Below are 20410 nucleotides of genomic sequence, written 5' to 3'. Positions count from 1 at the left end.
TCTGGTCTGGATCATCAGCCCAGTAAGAGTGAGGGAGGTGGAACAGGAGAAAAACCACCTGGGTAACCTCAGCCTGCCCTCTGCCAAGAACACCACCAACAGGTCCAACAGGAGTATATGGGTCTGATTTTGACAGAAGACAGCTCTATTGTGGAGTTAGCTGTGGGCTGAAGTATGTGAAATCATTCATGTATGTGTGGTACATTCAACTAATTTACATAGTATGTGTCTTTTTTGATCAGCATCACTGTCATTTTTATATTTCCATGAACAGTGTAATAATTACATTTGTCATTTATTTTAATTTGTTCCACCTTAAATACACATTCTTAAATAGTGTCTTTCTGTAACATGCTCTGATGTGCATTTCATTTTGTTTCTACATTCAGGCTGACATTTTCTGAAACTGAAAATCAGCCTGTTCTACTGGACCTGTATTTTGGCCTTATTGCTAGACTGCTGCACCAGGGCCAAACAGCTGTGCTGTTTGGGGCAACAGGCCACAGCCCTGTATGTTTTCTATCTACAGTGGAATTTATATGAGCCCGGGGTTACAAGCACATGAATGGGCCCCAGTGTGCTGGTTCTGTTTTGACGTCACCTCATCAGTGCGCGTGGGACGTACTCGTTAAACTGGGACACACCATGGCCCGCTTGCATTTCAAAGGAAACCTAGGCCTCCTTTGAAGGACCAGAATGTGTTGATTGGAACAAAGGGCAGATTTGTATGAACAATCTGACACAGCCTGTGCCACTTTGAGTTAGGAAGTATTGCAGAACCAATCATTCATTCTATCTATCTATCTTTAATATTTAATGCACACTGTATATGACTCTTAATGAGTTTTCCTGCAGTATAGAAACAAAACAGCACTATGTTGCCATACAGAACAGTGAAACTAACAACAATAATGTTCATAATACTAAATTAATATAGTAAAGTAAATAATATATAATAATAGCATGTTATAATAGTACTAATAATAGTATATTATTGTGGATCAAAACACCAACAACACACACAATTATGAAATCTTTGTTCACATATATTTTATAACATTTTGAAGTACATTAAGTACATTTTAGAAATAGAAGCTACAGTTTATAAAACCTTTCCAGCAGAAATCATTGATGGGCCAGCATCAGCCTTTTTTCTCTAGCAGACAGGTCTATTTTCTATGTAAAAAAAGAATAAAAAAAACAACAACAAAAAAAAAAATAATCGCTACATTATTTTGTCCTGCGCTACCTTTAAATTCCCATGAAAGCACCAGCTGTCTGCGTCTCTTGTCTTTTATAAAATATAAATTATTGAAAAATATTCAAATGTTTGTGAACTAAATACAATAAAAATGATCTCATAACAAAAATACAGAGACACTATAAAATATACAAAAAACATAAAACAAAAATGGTTTTCCTTCTGAATCCATTCTGAGATATGCATATGCCACAAACTATTGGTATGTACTGTATACACTTGCCCAACAAAGGTTCCTTAATACATAAATCCTGCAGTAGATTGTGATCTGTGACATTTAACAATAGACAAAATAATTTTCAAAATATTAACATTTTAGGTAACAGAATGTTTACTCTTAGCGCGTCGATCTTTTGAAGCCAACCGTACTGACACTATTGTGTGACCTTGTGTTGAGAACAAAAACTTTTTTTCCAGGGCATTGTCAACCATTACAAGTATGTTTAAAAATCTGTAAAGCTCTCTCTAACATAAAACACTGACATCAGAAAAAAAAAAGAACCTGAACAATACAAATAACAGTGTTTTGAAACCATGACATCAATGTGCAGAAAAGAATGAAAGTACAGTGCAGCTTATGACAAATTAATTTGTTGAAGATCCAATTATCTGTGTTGGATGAAAAGCATGGGTGAGGGTTTGCGAGTCACTGCTAGATGATGATGATTGACAAGCTTGTTACCAATTTAACATTATGAACATACACAGTATCTCTTCTCACAATCAGTGGGAAACCCCTATCAACGAAAGGCGTTTCTTTTTGTCCTAAAGCTGTGTGCTTCCAATGTATTAACAAAAGATAAAAGAAAAGTCAACACTTTCCAAAGAATGTGAGAGAATTCTGGTCCCTGTCTTCTAACGTTGTGGACGATACCCAAAGCACCGTGGCCAAAGACCTCACATGGGTTTTGGTTATTATTCCTGCTTTGTCTCTTGCTTATTTGTGTAATCTGGGTCTCAATAAAGCATTATGAAATACAATCTGTACAAATAGACATCTCAAAAGCTATTTTCATCCATATGGGTAACATTCAGCCACTGTAAACAATAACATTGTATTCTAAGATGATATTCGACTTTGGCATTTCCCATAAGGCCAGTGTACAGACACTGTTCCCACTGTTGGGAGGAAACTGCTGCCAATTTGCTCATACAAAACCAGTGAATCTTTATGCATGTATTCTGAGCAAACTGCACATATAAGGGTGGAATCATACATAGGTTACTCACTATGAGCTGAAAATGATCTTGTCCATAGATAGGCAACACAGAAACATAAAAATTAAATGACTACCACTAGTCCTAATAGGTCTCCATTTGTGATGGTGTTTCAGCTGAGAGCTGGAACAAACCTCGATGGCAGTGGCAAACAAAGTCCTCAGTACACAACACATAATGCAAACCTCCAAACAGTGCCAGCTTGAATCATTTCTGTCAGTCATTCTCTGTCAGATCTCACAAGCGATCCTCACTTGCAGCATCAACATTTTCTTTCAGTTACTTCCATCTGTCACATACAGCTTCCGATTCTCTCTCTGAAGTCAACATTTTTCTATTGCCTTTCCCTTTTTCCTGCACTGTACCTTCACAAAATACTGCATCCATCGTCTACTGCGTGATGAAAAAAAAAAAAAAAACCTCTCTGACATTCTTAGGATTTGGTAAAAATCCCTCCCTCAATTACTTCACTTGTGATTTTATTGTACAGACAGACAGACAGAAGACTATTCAAACACTTCTAAAGCAACGCTAACATGGACAGTGAATTGACAAATTATACTTCTAATCTGCACATTAAACAACTCTTACCAAGGACTCCTGAATTTCCCCACAAAGATTGTCTACAGTTTGCTAATACTGGTGGTATATGCAAAAATGCATAAGTTTCAGTCACAATATGTGTGTCTCTAACAAGGTGGCAAACATGTACGTAAAGGTGAAAGCGTCAGTTTCAAAAGCAACGGCTACTTTCAGTTGTCTGTCTATCAGATACTCTTGGTATGAGTGATCTCAGTGGGTCCTCACACCATATAAGCACAGGGCCAGAGTCTATAGTGTTGTCTGATAACGAATCAGTACATTTCAGTTTAAGGCTTCCTAGATAACAGAACAATTAAACTTGGCATCTAATGTTTGGTTCCACTGTAATACCTTCATTGACAACATAAGAAAAATACTCTTTCCAATATATGCCTGGTAGGTTTACATTGGGTGTTTTCAACATCAATAATATAATACTGGCACAAGCATACGCTCCTCAAACAACAGACTATAAATGACGCTTTTTGGTCCAAGCTGAAAACTCTTTCCTTGCAAAAGAGAAACAGTGAGCATGTACAGTATGTAAATATGACATTATACCTTCCTCAGTTCAGTTTTTACATTTTGGCAACCATTTTCTTAGAGGGAACTTTCCACGCTTACCCCACCGTTTACCCCGACAATCATTTTATTTTCTCTTCCTCTCTCTTGACTTTCTGTCTCCTCTTGTCTCACCACTGTGCTACTTAGGCAGAATGGAACCTGAACTCTACCTGATAGCACTCCATCTGCCTCGAGCTGCTAAATAATACCGGTATATATCACACATACGCACGCTCACACACACATGCGCACGCTCACACACACATGCCCACACACATCTCAAATGCAACAGGGTATGAATACAGGCTTTTGGCTTGTGCCTTCTTTTAAAACATGGTCTGAGAGACAAGAGCTTCAAAGATGACAAAGACCACAGTTAGTCATTAAAAACATTTTTGGTCCCCAAAAAAATGGTTTACCGACTCTATCAAACAGTTAAGACCACTTTATGAGCCCCAGTCCACGTGGCTTCTTAACTTTTGTCTTCACCTTCTTTTTCATCTTTGATTTCACTCGTCCGTATCAGGCTTAACGTCCAACATTGCATGCAGCTCCTCAGGAGTGTACCCCAGCAGGCTTTTTAAGTCACAGACAAAGCGGTAGACATAGCGTTTCCCTGATGTCTTGTGGATGATATTCTTGTCATAGTAGTAGCGCAGGCCACGGCTCAGCTTCTCATAGTTCATCTTGGGCTTGTTTTTCCTCTTGCCCCACCTCCGAGCAACCTAAAACAAAACAAGGAATAAGATGGTTACTATGTGCCATTCACAACTGAGAAACTACAAACAACTAATTCATTTAGTTTCAAATTAACCAACCATTCTTGAAGCTTAATTTAATCTGGTCACCTAATTTAGTACATTCATTTGCATCAATACATGCTTGCAAAACAGCAACAACTCAGAGAATGCCATCATCTATTTTTTTTTAATAGCAAAGAACACTACTTTGGTTTTTGGTATCTTTAAGTTATTTTGAACTAAAACACTACATTTGTAAAACCAAGCCAATCTAACCTTTCCAAAAGTAGTAATTGAGCCAAACAAGGCATGCAATCTGTTTACAAAGTAAGAAGACATCTTGTTCATCTGGCTAACTACTTAGGACCCCCCAGCACGTGTGCCAGTGAGCAGCGGGGTCACAACCTCTCACCTCATCTGGGTCAGAAAGCTTGAACTCCCAGCCGTCGCCTGTCCAGCTGATGAAGGACTGGCAAGACTTGTCGGTCAGCAGCTCCAGGAGAAACTGCCACAGCTGGATGGGGCCGCTGCCTGCAGAACAGATGGAAGAGAGAGAGAGAGAGAGAGGGAGAAAGAGACGATGTGGTTTTTAAGAAGAGCTATTTAGACTGAGAAAACACATTGTTGTTGGTGTAGACGCTGTGTGAGGATTTAATTAGCAAAGTGTGACTTTAGGGCAAAGAGATCCAGATTCAGGGAGTGCTCTCATGTTCTGCAGTCTTATTTTTTGTTTACTGCTCCACAATACTCTATTACATATAATATTGCATTTCATCTAATGTATGTTAATGCTAAATGCAGCTTAAGCGGTTCACAGAGTGGTATGTGACATACAGTATGAGCATAACAGAGTTTAGAGCAGTGAGGCACATTAGAGCCATGCAGAATTTCTGTTTATGTGCTGCAAAGATGAAGAGGAGATTGAAGATATTTGAAAAGCAAAACTACAACCCAAGTCCAAAGGAGGAATATGCTCCTCTATACTTCTGCTATGTATAAAAGTGTTAAATATTCATGCCAATTATTCATTTAGGTCCGAAGAAAGACAAAGTAAACCTTCTAATCTGGGTCAGACTGAAGTACAGCAGTGGAACCAAATGTCCTCCTAAATACAACAGTCCCATTCATCATGTATTCCCTTGTCTGCCAGTTGCCCTGTGCAGTATGTGAATCTAGAGTCTGTGTCTGTATGAGTTCCACACTGATGAAATCACTAGTTTAAAATAAGAGGGGCTGCCTTTAGACTTCAGTAACATCTCTGGGACTTGAATACAGACTGTGTGTGTCTGTGTGAGACTGAGAGGGGTTGTTAAGTCATCTATAATATTATAGTGGAATGTATTATTTGATAAATAAAGACTAATATAATAAGCAGTTAAAACTGAACTTCAGTGCTATTACAACAACTTATTACATCTTGTGGAAAAAGGAGGGAAAGCAGAACAACACCAAAAAAGGCTGGTTTTGTTTCTGAGCTAGATTCACTGCAGTACACTTTGATCTTGTGGTTTTTCAGCATATGCACTAACCCACCCACTTTTGAGGCTCGCATGTTGAAATCACACCTGCCTATGCAGCACACCGCCTCAGCAAAACTGAAGCTAAGCAAAAGTCACCTCAGTCGAGTGCCTCAGAAAACCAAATGTACCCTTATACAACACAAACAAAAGCTTTCAGGGAAACAGATGCGTGGGCTGTACTCTTGAAATCGTGTTTCTGAGCCCTCTTTACTCCTGTTAGGATTGGAGAAGGTGCCTGACAACAGCCTCCCCGACTTTGGAAAATACATGGTTGCAACACTGGGTCTCTTTCAGACAGAGAGCTTTGACTCGCATTCCAAAAGTCTGCTACTGTAACAGCGTGCCCGTTTACCAGCCCCCTGTGCTCTCACGCCAGAATGTAGGCGACCCCTTTACACAAAAAAAAAAAAAAAAAAGTTTCCAAAAATATGTTACAAGTCTCCATGCACAATGGGCCTCATTGAATAAGCATACAGTGTGCCAAAATGGTGGGTTGGGTGGGGGGGTCACATTCACAGCAGCCTTTAGTCTCTGACCCCTGGCATGCTAAATGAGTCTTGAGCATATGCAGCTAAAGCAAGAAAGCAGGGTGGTGATTGAAGCTGCAACTACTGATTATCATTGAATCTATGGTTTCTATAAAAGTTAGTCTATGAAATGTAAAAAGTAATGACAAATACCAAAGGGATACCAGAGACCAAACTCATACAGCATCTTAAGTTGAACATACAAGTATTTGAATTGTGATTCTTATATTTGAAAAGGGGGAACCAGCAAATATTTTAACTTCATGAAGAACTTGAAAACAATAAATTCTCAAAATTACCCCTGATTTACTTTTTGTCACTTAACTAATTATTTGATAACAAGTGGCGATGCAAATAAAACACCAAAGTTTTATGATATAGACTGAGTTCACCACGTTGTAAGGCTGCTTAGTGTTACTGTAGGCTGAAGTATAAATGATGAATTGTCACAGGAAACCACGGAGATGACAAATGGAGCTTTACTTATCTCTCTGCAGCCTTATCAGGCTCCCTGTCCTCGCTACAAGTGTCACCTGTCACCCCGTGACTGGGACAGGAAGCCATGCAGAGCAAACTGTCAAGCTGTCATAAACATCGATTTGGAATTTTACAAAAACCTCTTTCTTTATTTTGAGGTTTGATTTCTTCTTTTTTTAGGTTGAGGTTTTTCTCTTTTGCTCGCCCTCTCCCTCTCCCTACACCTACACGTACCTACACGGGCATGCGCATACAGTACTTCTACACTCATAAAATGCTTCCACCTTTGAGGGCCTACACTCTCCTTACACTGTTCCTAATAACAGCTAGGACAAGAGTAGGCTGCCTGACATTCTTCTCTTTCAGAAAAATCGAGGTGTTTAAGCATGATTTTTTTTCCATCTTTCCCTTTCCCATTGTGTAAAAGCTCAGAGAAAAGCACATTCCCCTCAGTGAGAATACATTACTATGCATTAGGCTGGAAACACTCGCCAGGCTTTCACACATGAGCTCTTCGGAGTCATCTGTCCTGACATAATAACTGATACTTCAGATGTCAGATTGAAGCGGTAAATGGAGTCAGAATTTTAGGACTGCATGAATCTGGACTGTTTGCCTGGATGTACATTTGCAAAGGTGGTGGAATAAGATATTTCCACATGGTTAGGTTCACAATTTGATAGAACACTGTGATTTCTGTCAAAGAGAATTCATCAAGGGCGATGGAACCATAATATGTTTGCATGATATATTATCTTCTGCATTTTAGTCTGTTGGTCTAGTCAGGGAGCGTCACTGCTTCTAATGGTCACTAGAGGGGCTTTTAGACTCTTAGTCTTACTCTTCATTATTCGATTATGTACATTACAACATCTTTCCAACATCATTACGAATGAATGACTCATTGTTCTATACGCGTCTTTTGAACTAATAACCATACAGATGACCAATTAACTTGTGCATACCAACTTTGGGACAGTCTATTGAGATCTGATGTATGCATTGTTAGTGACGTTGAGAAATTTGCTTGGACTTCCCCTTCTCCAATGCTGGCAATCTTGCAGCCTTGTGACTATAATTTAAACACAGTGGAGAAAGTCCCAAACACTTTGGAGCGATTCAGTGTCTACTCTGTAACCGTTTAAACCTCTTTATAATCCAGTTTTCAGGCGGCAATGCAGGCTCAACTTGAACTACTTAATATTTATTTTCTTATGCAATGCATGACTTGGAAAGTATCCTCTTCATGTGTAGAAAAGTTAACTAACATTGGGATGCAGTTTGCACAATTTCAGAAAAGCTTTAAAGTTATTTATATCCATTTCCTATGCTCGTATAATTATAGATGAAGCATTTATGGCTCAGTGTTAGCAGACATCCTGGTAAACTGTTAAATGTAGTAACACACTTTTTTTTATGCACCTTTTTCAGAACATAAACCATGACAGACTCTAAAATAGTGCATTTGCTTTAGAGGAGCATGTGAATATATCTCCACATCTCATTGAACTTGGAGAACATACATAAACCAGCTCTTTGAGCATGTTCAAGTATGAAGATGCCTCGTGAGATGAAGAGATAATTTCACTCTGGTGTTATGTGCAGGGGCAGGCGTAATTTCTATGTTTCACCACCGTTGCTAGGACGACCTGGAAAAAATAGGTTGAGATGCGGGCTGCAGATAACAAGAAGGTAGATGAGAAGTGAAGACAGAACAGAAGAGAGAAAGAAAGATAGAGGGAGAGAGAGAATACAGAAGAAAAAGAAGAGTGTACGAGCAAAATCTATTTTGTTTCCTGTAATGTGCATGACTCGGGCTGCTTGGGTAAAAGGTGTTTTTTTTTGTTTTTTTTCGTCTAAAAACCATTAAGGCACCCCCATATCTGGGGCTTTTGCAAAGCATCAACAAGTGTGTTACAGCTGCACTGAATTCTAGTCCTTATAGAACTGGTGGTAGGAATGAAATCATACACCTTGTGAGAAAATTTCACCCAAATTACAAAAAAAAAGATAAAAAGTAGCAAAGCAACTAATAGTTTGGCTTTTATTTGCCCTGATTTTGAGACATCCACTGCTGAGACTTCTGCCATCCTTGGAAATTCAATTTTGTTTGTGATGCTCACAGTATTAAAATTTTTTTGATTTGCTCCAACCTCAATCTGGTTTTGCAATACATTCTGTGAAAAGACGAGATTAATTTTGTAGTCTACTTTTTTGTTTTGTCTTGTTATCTTTTTTCATAATGTCCAAGGTTGGATGTCAGAAAATGTCTTCTTTTGAAGGTAGAAAAACAAGACATGAACAAAATCTCTAATATAATTCTTTTAATGAAGAGCTTAAACCCTTATCACGTTCTACTCTAGATCAGGTCTGTTGAAATGGTTCCTTTTTTTTTTCTTGCCAGTGCAGTTTAGTTAGACTCAGGCTTGGTAGCATACAGTATGTGTAGTTTAGTATAGTTCTACATGTCTGTATGTTTTTTTAGGTGTACCAGTGTCAGGGCCTTAGTATATGCATGCAGGCTTACTGGCAGACCTAAATGGAACATGTCTATGATTGATGTTATTGGCTACCCTGCGCTTGAAATATGTGACATTTTAAAAATGACTGCAATGTGAAAGGTCTATAAAATGCTGTAGCACTTTTCAAGGTAGGAATCTATACAAAATTCTAATGTATAAACTATGACCTTTAGACCTTTTACCTGTGTATCCTGCCAGTGCTGCAGCTGGGATGACAGGTTTATCCTTGCTGAGGTCTGAGCGCTCCCTCACATAGTCTTTGAAGGTGCCCTTAGGCTTGTGGCCGTGCAAGGCGGTGGGGTAGTCTTCTGAGTCAAAACTGTCATATGAAGGTACCCGCTGCAGGCTGCTGAATGAAGACTGGCTGCTCCATGACTGGGTCAACCGGTCACAGCTCTCAAAGCTCTCAATGCTCTCAAAGGAGTCCTGGCCGCCGAGCTTACCTGAGAGGAAAGAGGAAAGAGAAATTGAGTTATTACAAAGCAGCAACCTGTAATTTGTAAATTTAAAAGCCCATCACAATTAAAAATGTAACAAAGTCTGAATTTGTTTTGAAGAATGGACGTGTAACTGTTTTTCAATATATACACTTAAATGCATAAGAATTTAAATTGGTATTGGGCCTCTGAAAATGAAGCTATATTTCTGATAGTGACATAAAAACACCTTGGGAGTAAATTAAGTTCCTTCTCACTAAGTTATATTGTTCTCTATGGTGCCATGAATCTCTCCATTTCACACCTAATTTCACTTGTACAACCACCATTTGGATTTGATTTTAAATGGAAGACAATCACACAAATTGCCTTGCTATTTTTGGCCTTGGGAAAGATAAGAGGAGCCTTTCAATGGTGAGTCATTAACAAATGACAGATAATGCAGCGCCTCGATTGATGCTGAAATCTTCAACTGCTGAAATTGAAGCCACATGTGGATATCAGTTGTGCTACAAAATACTTTCCCATGTTGAGAGAGCACAATGCAATGCTGAAAAGCTTGGTATGTGTGATGCATGAGGATTGGACCTCATACCTTGCAGGCAAATGCCTAAAGCACTGGAGGGAGGTTTGTATAGTGTACATGGCACATGCTATTCATTTATGCAGCTGGGGATTTGTGAGAAGAAAATCCTAGCTTTATGGCTATAAATGTAAACCATGCTGCTAATTCCTCTGCAAACTATCACTGGGAGAGAAAACAAGCCTAAGCATTCAGAAAAGCAAACAGCTTCATGAGAAAACCCCACGCTTGCTAACTGAGGATGACACCTCTATCTCCTTACCCAGAAGTTTAAGGTTGAGTCGAGGAAAAGAGGCCAAGACAAACGAGAGAGAAAAAAAAAAATTCTTGAAGGTTACACCACTTGAACTATTTTACATAAAGGACAGGCGGTAAGAAGAGAATTCGTTGTGGCTTTGTTCGTGTATCACTCTGACAAAAACAATTGAGTTTTTTTTTCTTTCCAAACCCAGTCTAGAGTGTATGAGGCGGGTTTGCTTGAACCACAAACCAACCAGAGGCCCTGTTTTTCTTCTCTTCTAATACATGCACACTGATGTGGCATGACAAGATTCTGGTAGCTTCAGCACAATCACACACACGCAAACACCCACAGAAACACTTAACATTTACACACACTCACACATGCACTCGTGGACACATTTATCAAGCGCTCAATCCAAACTATTGAGTGCAACAGAAATTCACTGCAATGGTCTCTCTCTATGCTTTAATCTCAAATATGTTTCTCACATCTGAAGTGTGACCTCTCACCTCTGCTGAGGCGTCCCACACACATGTTGTCAGGGGATACCACCTCCTGCTTGACAGAGAAGTAGTCCGCTTGCAGGGGGTTGAGGGGTGTGTCCCGTAGGATGACAGCAGGGTATTCACTCTCATATTTGAGCGTCAGCAATTCTTCTGAGCTGATGGGATGAAGCGTCTGGTAGGACTCTGTGATGAAGCCGGGCTCTGAGTATTCAGAAGGAGGGACACACTGAGCATGCTCAACACCATAGCCTGGAGACACAAAGGGGAATATGTGTAGATAGAAGGCAGAGCAGGAAAGCGAGGAGCAAAACAGAGAAGGTAGATCAATCTTAAGAGAGCGGAGTCTTTATCCCTCTTGTGTTGAAGTGCTACCCAAAAACCTTAGTGTGTGAATAGTCCTGAGTGCATTAGATGAATCTTGCACATTTTAGGCAAGGTTAGACATGTACGTAATCTTGGCAAAACATGATGCAATATTATTTCTTATGAAATATGGCTGGTATTTACAGCTACACAGCTGCACAGCTGTACTGGGGATCCATATCAAAAAAATGTTTAATCATTTTATCATGTGCAATAAGAAAGGATCCATTTTTCTAACATTAAATTCTCTTTTATTCACAACACTAAATCACTCCTCTTTTCGCATTTCCATGCATATTCTAAGCATGTATCTTGTGCTATTATGCAGTGATTGACAATGGGTGTGATGAGTACTTACTGACAAAGTAGTCTGAGGTATAACGGGATTCCTGGAAGTTGGAGGTCAGTCCATTGATGGGGTAATGCTTTGTATCCTCTTCATGAAAAATAGATAGAGAATGAGCGTCAGTGACCTCGTCATTGATTTCATGTATCATGTAACTGCATCCAGCATTATCAAAAATTAATGGCCTGAGCTAAATTGTTTCTTCCCGTTTGGCTCTTGTTACTATAGCAAATGCCTACAGAGTCCTAAATTGGTGCAAGTAATGATATCACCCTGTGTGGTACAGGTTTTTCTCACATACAGTAAGTGAGAAAAAAAAAAAAGTCTCTTTGTCTCTACTCCAAACCATCTTATAATACATAATACTCAGAACATCTCTATATATTAACTTGTCTTTAGATCAATGTAGCCTTACCTTTTTGAAGCATTTCTAAATGTTCCCAAAGGATGTCACCCACAAAGTCAGGTGCTAAGTCCAGGAAGCGTTCCTTCCCCATCGCACACAGGGTGGCTCCATTCATGCAGAATTTGTCAAAGTCAACATTCTTCAGACTGAACTCGTTCACTGTCCACGTTAGCCACTCAGCTACATTGTTCTCTGTCCACTGTCTGGGATCTGAAGAGGATCAAAATTGGTTATTGTTATATTCACTCTTTACATCTGTATGCCAATTATTTTGTTTAAAGTCACTCATAGTATAGTATACATAAAGTATATATAAAAGGTGCATTTACTCTCCTTGCTGCATATACGACACATACACATTAATTCAAACATTCATATCAACTTGTGACCATTCAGATTACATTTCCCCTTTTTCTGGCTCTAGCACTATGAACTACAGATCATATTTCTATGCATACATACATATTATGCTCTGGTTTCAATGCGAACCAATCTAGATCTTTGGTTATTCCGCTCACTTCTCTCGAACCTCCTTTGTGGTAAATATACCTGCCCATAACTAGTCAATCAAAAGCAAACAGGGAGGCAGCAGTGGATGTAGACAGCTGTGGTAATGACAAGCCAAAACCATAGTTTGCAGATAAAGCACGATAACACAAACAGATACTGAAAGTCCTGCTGTTTCCAAAGAGCATGAAGAGGCTCTGCGGTCGGCCTCAATTTAGGAAGCTAACTCATTATTTTACTGTCTGTCTTTGTGTCTACATTCTGTGGACGCTGCAGTCAGTCAGTCTGCCTGGACTGAAATGTATGTAATGTAAGCCATTTCTAAAATAACTGGGTGTCTCTTGGTTTTCAGTGAATCCTTCTAAGAAATGTCTTGTGGAGGGATCTGATGAATGTGCATGCCTAACATGTGACAAGCTGTGGTGGTTTTGAGTGCTTATGCTTTACTGATAAGATGTAGGTAATTTCCTCAATGAAGATGTTAACTGGGACTAATGAGAATACAAGCAGCTAACAGTCTTACCTTTGGGAATACCCAGCCGCTGCTGCTCCTTGGTGAAGCCACTGAAGGTGGCCTTCAGAGCCTGGGACATCATCTCTTTACTTCCAGGAGTTAGTAGGGGGACATCTCCACACTCTGGATCTGCAAATCAAGAATGACAAAGAACAATGATTATGATATTATTTTGAGAAATAGCGTTATCTGTACCATGTGGGATTTTAATTACTCATATGCTAACGTCATATACTGCTTTAATTATTATTGACAACCCAAGCCACGGCAATGCATCCTGTATTGTATTTCATGCCAATGAAGTTTACTAAATGGAAAATTTAGTTGAGACAGAGAGAGGGCGGGAAAGAGAGACTTGTGTGGCTCAATTACACACACACACACACACACACACACACACACACACACACACACACACACACACACACACATACTTACTCAAACAAAATCAACACAGTTGTATCTGACCGTGATCAACAACACCACTTAACAATTACATCCCGTCTAGACAGACACTGTCTCCGCATCAGATTCAATCTATTTAAACAAGAGCCGTCACTCTGTTGGATTGAGGGCAAGATGAGTTGGGACAGTTCAGAAAATGTCATACGGTTTCTGGTATTTCAGCAGGGTCCTATGGAAAATCCCATTCATCTAACACTCTGCATTAAAATAAACACACACGTTTATTTGCAAATTTTGCAAACACCATCTCTCTCCAACCCACACATCCTGGGTGGGAGTGCAGCGCCTGGTGCCCATCAGTGACACCATGACCCCTTCCAGCCCTCCTACCATGTTACCCCTACACAGTGGGCCTACTGTCACCAGACCAAGCATGGGGTCAAACATTGAGAGAGGTCAAGGGTCGAGCGATGAGGTGATGATGTCACCATGGCTGCTGGCGGGTGGCTAGGAGAGCTGGGGGTGGGCTGTCTCGAGGGTCTCGGTCGCACACTAGGCTTACTGTTCTCTACTCACAGCCAGTGGGCACCCAGTAGGGAACAGAACTCCCTTTGATGGCTTTAAACAGTGCCTGATGACTCGCACTTATCTAATTAGATTGACCAGGCTACAGAAGTGTGGGATAAGGGGACAAAGGAGGGAGATGATGAGGGAAGAAGGGGAAAGACCCCTAGGCCACTACTACTAGAATAGACTGCTAAAAACTAATCGGGCCAAGACTCAACAAATGACTTGTAAATAGACACAAAAAGTCTCTATAGAGTTCCAATTAACTAGCGTGTCTTTATCATTCAATCTGCAAAGCGCCCACAAAGCGCCTACACAAGAAAGACAGACATATATCATGATTTGTTAAAATCTTCAGTATGACATAAAGATATTATCTTGTCTGATCAGCTTGGGGGGTAAAGTGTTTTAAGTAAAATTTTAATAGACCACAATAGGATATATTGGGGGCTCAGCAGGTTAAATCATGAGTTCAAATCAGCATAAAATATTTGCAGCATGTCTTTGTTTTTAGCTCGTCCTTCCTGTCTGTACTGATTGCATGTCAATTAAAATCGTTAAAAACCAGATCACAGGAGACTTGGCTGGAAGGCAAACTAGTGGTGAGGAAAAGTTGTGTCACTCTGCTCGCAGCACCACCATTCGTCGAACCCAGATGTTCTGGCATCTCCACTGGCTGGTGGTTTTATCTGCCAGCAGTACACTGGGGCAACGTACAGTTCATGCTTGTTTTCACCACTCACTGACGTCTCGACCTCGTCTGGAATGCACAGCAGCTGTCCCTCCTTCGCCCATGTAACCAATGTCTGTCTGGCTGTTTGTAAAATTAGGTCTCCCATTTTCTTTTTTCTGTCTTTGACTTTTTTTCCCCCTCTTTTTCTCTCTCTAGAGAAAAAAACCCTGCAACAGACTGAAGACAGAGGACAGACAAGAGCTCTTTGCTTCTCCATGTGATTCAATTAGGCCTGTAATAATATATTGCTCTCTGTTACACTGGTGAACAAACACAAAGTTATTCATTCTAGTCTGAAGTAAAATCAAGGTAGAAGAGTTTTACAGTCTCACATAAGACCTCAGTTAAGCCATCGTCAGACAGGTCGTACATCAAAGTAAAACATGCAGTTTCACAGTGAAAATAAGACCTGAGCGAGCTGTCTTTGTGTACAAGTCGCCCCTGACAGCAAGGTTGTCTGGGTCTCTACTGAGCTCATTTTGTCTTCTAAGAAGCGTTGGTAGTGCAAAAACGTACATGTTGCAAACGGCTGCAAACTGAGATGGGGTTGGGGCTCAGACAGTCTGCGCTTTGATGTGAAGGCAAAGGCGAAATGTGGCAGTTTATTTAAGCTGGATCGAGTGGAGTTTGGCTGCACTTTCGAACCGTTTACGCCCCTCCCTCCCCATCACTTTTATCAACCCAGCCTGTACTTGCCCACACAGTCTTGAACCCACTTTAACACTAAATCCTCCATCAAAGACACTCAACACCATAGTGCATGAGAACTACCATTAGGCATTCTGCAGAGAGAAATATGTTAACCATGATTATAGAGCAAATTGAAATGCAAACTACAATTTGTGTGATTTCTTTTGTTTGTTTTTTTTATTTTAAATTACTTCTTTAAAATGAGTTTGAAGTGGCATTTTTGTTTACTATCTTGAAGCAATTCAAAGCACAACAAAAGTTTCAACTATTAGGTGACAGTGTTACAGATTCTAGAAAGACAAATTTCTTTTTTTTTGTTTTTTGCAACATTTTACTTTTAAATAGTATGTAATGTATGAACGTTGCTTTGCTGGGGTTTTGTATATTGAATTGAATTTCAATATTACAAAATGTGACACATAGGACACAGCACCGCTGAAAGACAAACACAAAACCTAAATGTGCCATTATAATAGAGCAGTCTCCATGGTGAATGATCCATAAGAAAGTTATCTGCGGCAGAGCTAATGTACAGTGTGCATCCATTAGTGAGAGAGGGGAGCTAGGATCCAGACAATCTTGAGTAAATGATGAAGTCCTGATAGGATTTCAATGCCTGTGAGTCCCATTAGAAACAGAATGGTCAGTATGTACTGAGAGTTAGAGCATCCACAAGTCATCACTTTCCGCATTAGACAGTGTGGGTCTGTCCACAAAATGAGTCCCATCCACTTAGCTCACAAAATGTGGGAGCGGGTGTAAATCGCAATATTATGGCATTCACATTTCACTAACAAGACTCAGAGTAAAAAGAATGTCTGCAGAGAAAAGTACGAAATAAAACTAGTTTCTGTTAATGATGAACTATTCTAAGAATCACTGATGAAGTGAGACTGAGGTCGTCTAGATGAACAGTAAAAAAGTATTGATTAGCCACTCCCCTCTTGCCATGATATGAGTAATGGACAGGCTGCTGAGTGCGACAATGATATTTTCCCCCAGGGGATTCCAACTGACAGACTGTGCACCTTTACTGCCCTGCCCTTGTGACCAAGCCCCAACCCAACTTTCGACGAAGGTTGTATTCAGCACCTCAGGCTGTTAAACTGACACACATATAAACATACACACACATGATCTAAATTAGCAACCCTCTTTGCCTGTGCACCAGAGCGTGGGCGTGAAATTGGGATTCTTGCTGCTGAAGCCAAAGTCTATGGGACTGGAAGAGGCAGGGCTGGGTAGGACAGGACAGGGCTGGGGAAGATAGCAAGGGAGCATCTCGGGTGGGTGAGGGGTGACTGAGTAGGGGGCGATGAGTCACCAGCCTGTAATATGAGCCCATCACAGGACAAGAGAATCGGGGGTGGGCACACAGAGAGGGAAAGAGACAGATGAATGAATGGGAGGTCTCATAAAGCTCCCTCTCTTCTCCTTGTCTCTGGAGTGACATCACAGTGGGATCAGTGCCATCTCCCAGCCTCTGGCGGAGACTTGGTTCATTCATAAAGCCTGGACTGCTGCCTCCACTCAGAATGATGCAATGATACAAGCAGAGCAGGCAACCAGACCCAACAAATAAGGGACAATATGCTTTCTATCATGCGATTGAGCTATAAATAGCCCTATAGAGTTATTCAATCAGTGGGTGTGTGTTGGTGTGAGGAGTGGGCTGTGAAAAAAAACATGAGGACAACATCTGAAAAGGGTATGTATGCCTTTCTATGTCCCTCTATGCTAAAATGTATGGTGGGCTTTCTTAAAATCAGTTCAAGAGTCCATTTCCTGTGGCTAAGTTGCCACTTCCTGTGGGAAGTGAGGTGAGTTGTGGGTTCAGGTGAGGGTCAAACATTTCAGATCCACCACTAAGGCCTTCCTGAATTTCCCTACATGCAGGTACATATCAGCGGGGTCACGATAAGGTGCAGGGAAAAGGAGCGGAGGTCCTGGCTACTTGCCAAGGACTTATAATTGGCTCTTTAAAGCAGACCAGTCTACCCACAGCAGACCAGAGGTGACAGTGGTATCTGAGAGAGAGCCTTTGATGGCGATCCGTATCTGGACCCCTGGTCTGAGAACGCGGGGTCATAAACCCGACCAACATGAAGGGGGCCCATTCAGCGCCACAGGGTGATAAAGTGGTGGCTGAGGGCTGCAGTGGAGCAAGAGGAGGAGGACGGGGTGGCAGTCTGGTTTTGAGAGGGCTGCTTGTTCAGCCAGCCGCTTTGCTGTTTAGATTTCCATCTCAATGCCAAGGACCAGGAATAGAAGTGTAGGGCTGGCTCAAGCCAAAGTGAAGAAGCCAGACCAGACCTAGACCATGCCTGCTCCAAAAGCAGGACAGTGTTAACCTAGAGAGATCCAACACACAAACCAGGGCCATCCCACCCTCACGAACAACGGTGCTGAAACACTAGTTTTATTCTTAGGCCTCCACCACTGCCTTCTGGCTGCACTCTTGCAGCACAAGCCTGTGGTGGTGTAAAGCAGCTGTATGGGACGAGGCCACTACTGCTGACATCTGTCTTTGCCCATGAAACTAGAGTTGTCCAGGATCACCACCACCACAGACACACCGGCTACTGAAGCAGACAATAAGTGAGACGAATACCCCATAGCTGCCTTGCTGTCTTTCTTTCTTCCACTCCCTCCATTTCTGAAATCATATTAGCTTATGATGTGAAAGTGCATTAACTCTACTGTTTATGCCAAAGTCTGAGCACTTGATATGACATTACCTCTGAGTTTGAAATGATCCGCGCCACCGCCAACAGACGCTAGACATATTTTTGCTGAAAGCTTGATGGAAATACTTTCCTTTCCAGAGGAACGATGGGAAACAGAGACAAAGCACTTTCAGCAGGATTTGGCTCCTTATTGCTTGTTTAACTGCCTGCAAACTTTGTTGCTCTGTGATCTTCAACAGTGTGAAAAGGCCTAGTTTTTTTTAGATATGCTACAAGTATCAAAGATTGAGCAACAGTAATGCACTTTTCACAACAGCCCATTGCACAATCTTCAAGTTCTCTATTACTTCAAAGAGGCAGACACATAATATTTCTTTTTAAAAAGCTAAAACTCGATATGCACTAAAATTATATACCTACAGTAAGAGATCTGACAAATCACACACAACTTTGTGGTTTTCTGTGACCTCCTTGTATGTTAAATATTTATAATGAAAGCACTACTTGATCCAAAAACCTTGTTTTATCCATCTCTTCAATGCATATTCCCAAACACTGTGGCAGGGAAAATAGAGCTGACATCTGACTACTGTACTGGAGAGTGCAGGTGGTGCTATCCTAGCCGTATCCAGGCTAGCTGCACTCCCAGGCTCCATCCCTGTTGTAAACAGACAGGGGATGCTCTGGAGGAACTGTTTAGGCGTTAAACCAAACACACGACGTATCTGACAAACAGTTTACTCTGTGTGTTGCATTTTTTCCACAAAACATGGGGCCTGCCCCATTTCTTAGTCCAAACTGATAAATTCCACAACCAAGTTCTTGATATAAGTGTGAATTATGTGGGACACTATACAGCCACACATTCACACACAGCCACTCGACCATTCTATTGTACAAATACAGTGCGCACGCATGTATGTCTTGTAATGGCTGGGTCTAATTATACATCATACATATATAAGAAGCTTGTTGCTTGTTTGAAGGCGAGCTATGGGCGACAGATGGATACTTGATAAATAAATTCCCTCCAGACCGCAGTGTTTTCATGTTGCGTGCCTCACATTCCACCTCTGTTTTACAATCACTAATGTGCTTCTCACAGCTTTCTTGTTTTCCTCTAATGTGACCAAAAATGACTTGTGGTCTAAGTGGCAAAATGGTTTCAGCTCAAGATGATGAATTACCCTTCTATTTTAAGCTCAGCGTAGACTCCATGGCTAATAGAAGTATAAAACATCAAACATCTGGCCACATCTCTCTTTCTTTATCTTATTTAAGATATGTGTGTTATTTTTCATGACGGTGTGAAACACCTCAGCTTTGGCTGACTGTGCTGATGAAAAGATCTTAACCACAGTTTGATAACTGGAAAGTTACAACTCAGTGTTTTGCAATAAGAGATGGAAGTGATTTCCAAAACATGCACATATCATTGCAGAAGTGTAAACTCAAGCTCATCGTGTGTTTCCTATATCTGTCTTGCCAATTCTCTCTCTCTTACACACACACAAGCACGCACAGACTATGACTCATTCCATCAAAGAATGACTGGACTTCAGGGGATATCGTGCTGTTTCAGTTGACAATGTGACTGATCATGATGAAAGCAATGACCATATCTTGTAAAATTCCTGCTCAATGACTCAAAATTTGACCCCGTTGCCATGTAAGTATGAATAAAACAAACACGTTTAAGGCAGCAAACCGAGCATCTCTAATGAGCATTTATGTGAAGCCCTTAGTTCATTTTCCACCGACACAATGGCATTTCTGTAAGCAAATACTGTCAAGTTCTCATTATGTTGTGGATGTGTGGGCCTACACCAGATGTAGTCAGTAAAAGTAACTCATTTCAATATGTAAAAAGTGCAGACATGAGGGAGGTCAGGCAGACAAAGCTAAGGAATCCAGCTGCTTTTACTCTCATAGCAGCAACCCCAGCGGCAGCCGAAAAACTTCCCATTGCTCGACCTCCTCCATGGCTGCCAGAACACATGTGCCTCCCATT

The 20410-nt window shown here is 40.8% G+C and overlaps 1 protein-coding gene across 4 annotated transcripts in view; it reads right to left on the bottom strand.

The window, feature by feature from the left end:
- Window positions 1-1033: 1033 nt before the first annotated feature.
- The window catches only part of ets1 (v-ets avian erythroblastosis virus E26 oncogene homolog 1), a 37332-nt gene continuing 17955 nt past the window's right edge, over window positions 1034-20410 (bottom strand). For 3 of the 4 annotated variants that reach the window (XM_067594263.1, XM_067594267.1, XM_067594265.1), the window contains 7 exons: window positions 13327-13446; window positions 12306-12506; window positions 11903-11980; window positions 11185-11430; window positions 9594-9854; window positions 4778-4896; window positions 1034-4350 (listed from right to left, as the gene is read on the bottom strand). In XM_067594263.1, the coding sequence (XP_067450364.1) occupies window positions 4135-4350; window positions 4778-4896; window positions 9594-9854; window positions 11185-11430; window positions 11903-11980; window positions 12306-12506; window positions 13327-13446 (1241 nt within the window). In that variant the 3' untranslated portion in view covers window positions 1034-4134. The remainder of the gene's footprint in view (window positions 4351-4777; window positions 4897-9593; window positions 9855-11184; window positions 11431-11902; window positions 11981-12305; window positions 12507-13326; window positions 13447-20410) is intronic. The other variant, XM_067594264.1, reaches the window with a different exon arrangement.

Source organism: Thunnus thynnus, chromosome 7, assembly GCF_963924715.1.
Source record: "Thunnus thynnus chromosome 7, fThuThy2.1, whole genome shotgun sequence".
Taxonomy (NCBI): domain Eukaryota; kingdom Metazoa; phylum Chordata; class Actinopteri; order Scombriformes; family Scombridae; genus Thunnus; species Thunnus thynnus.
Note: the sequence above shows the minus strand (reverse complement) of the source record. Positions and strands in the feature narration are given on the sequence as shown.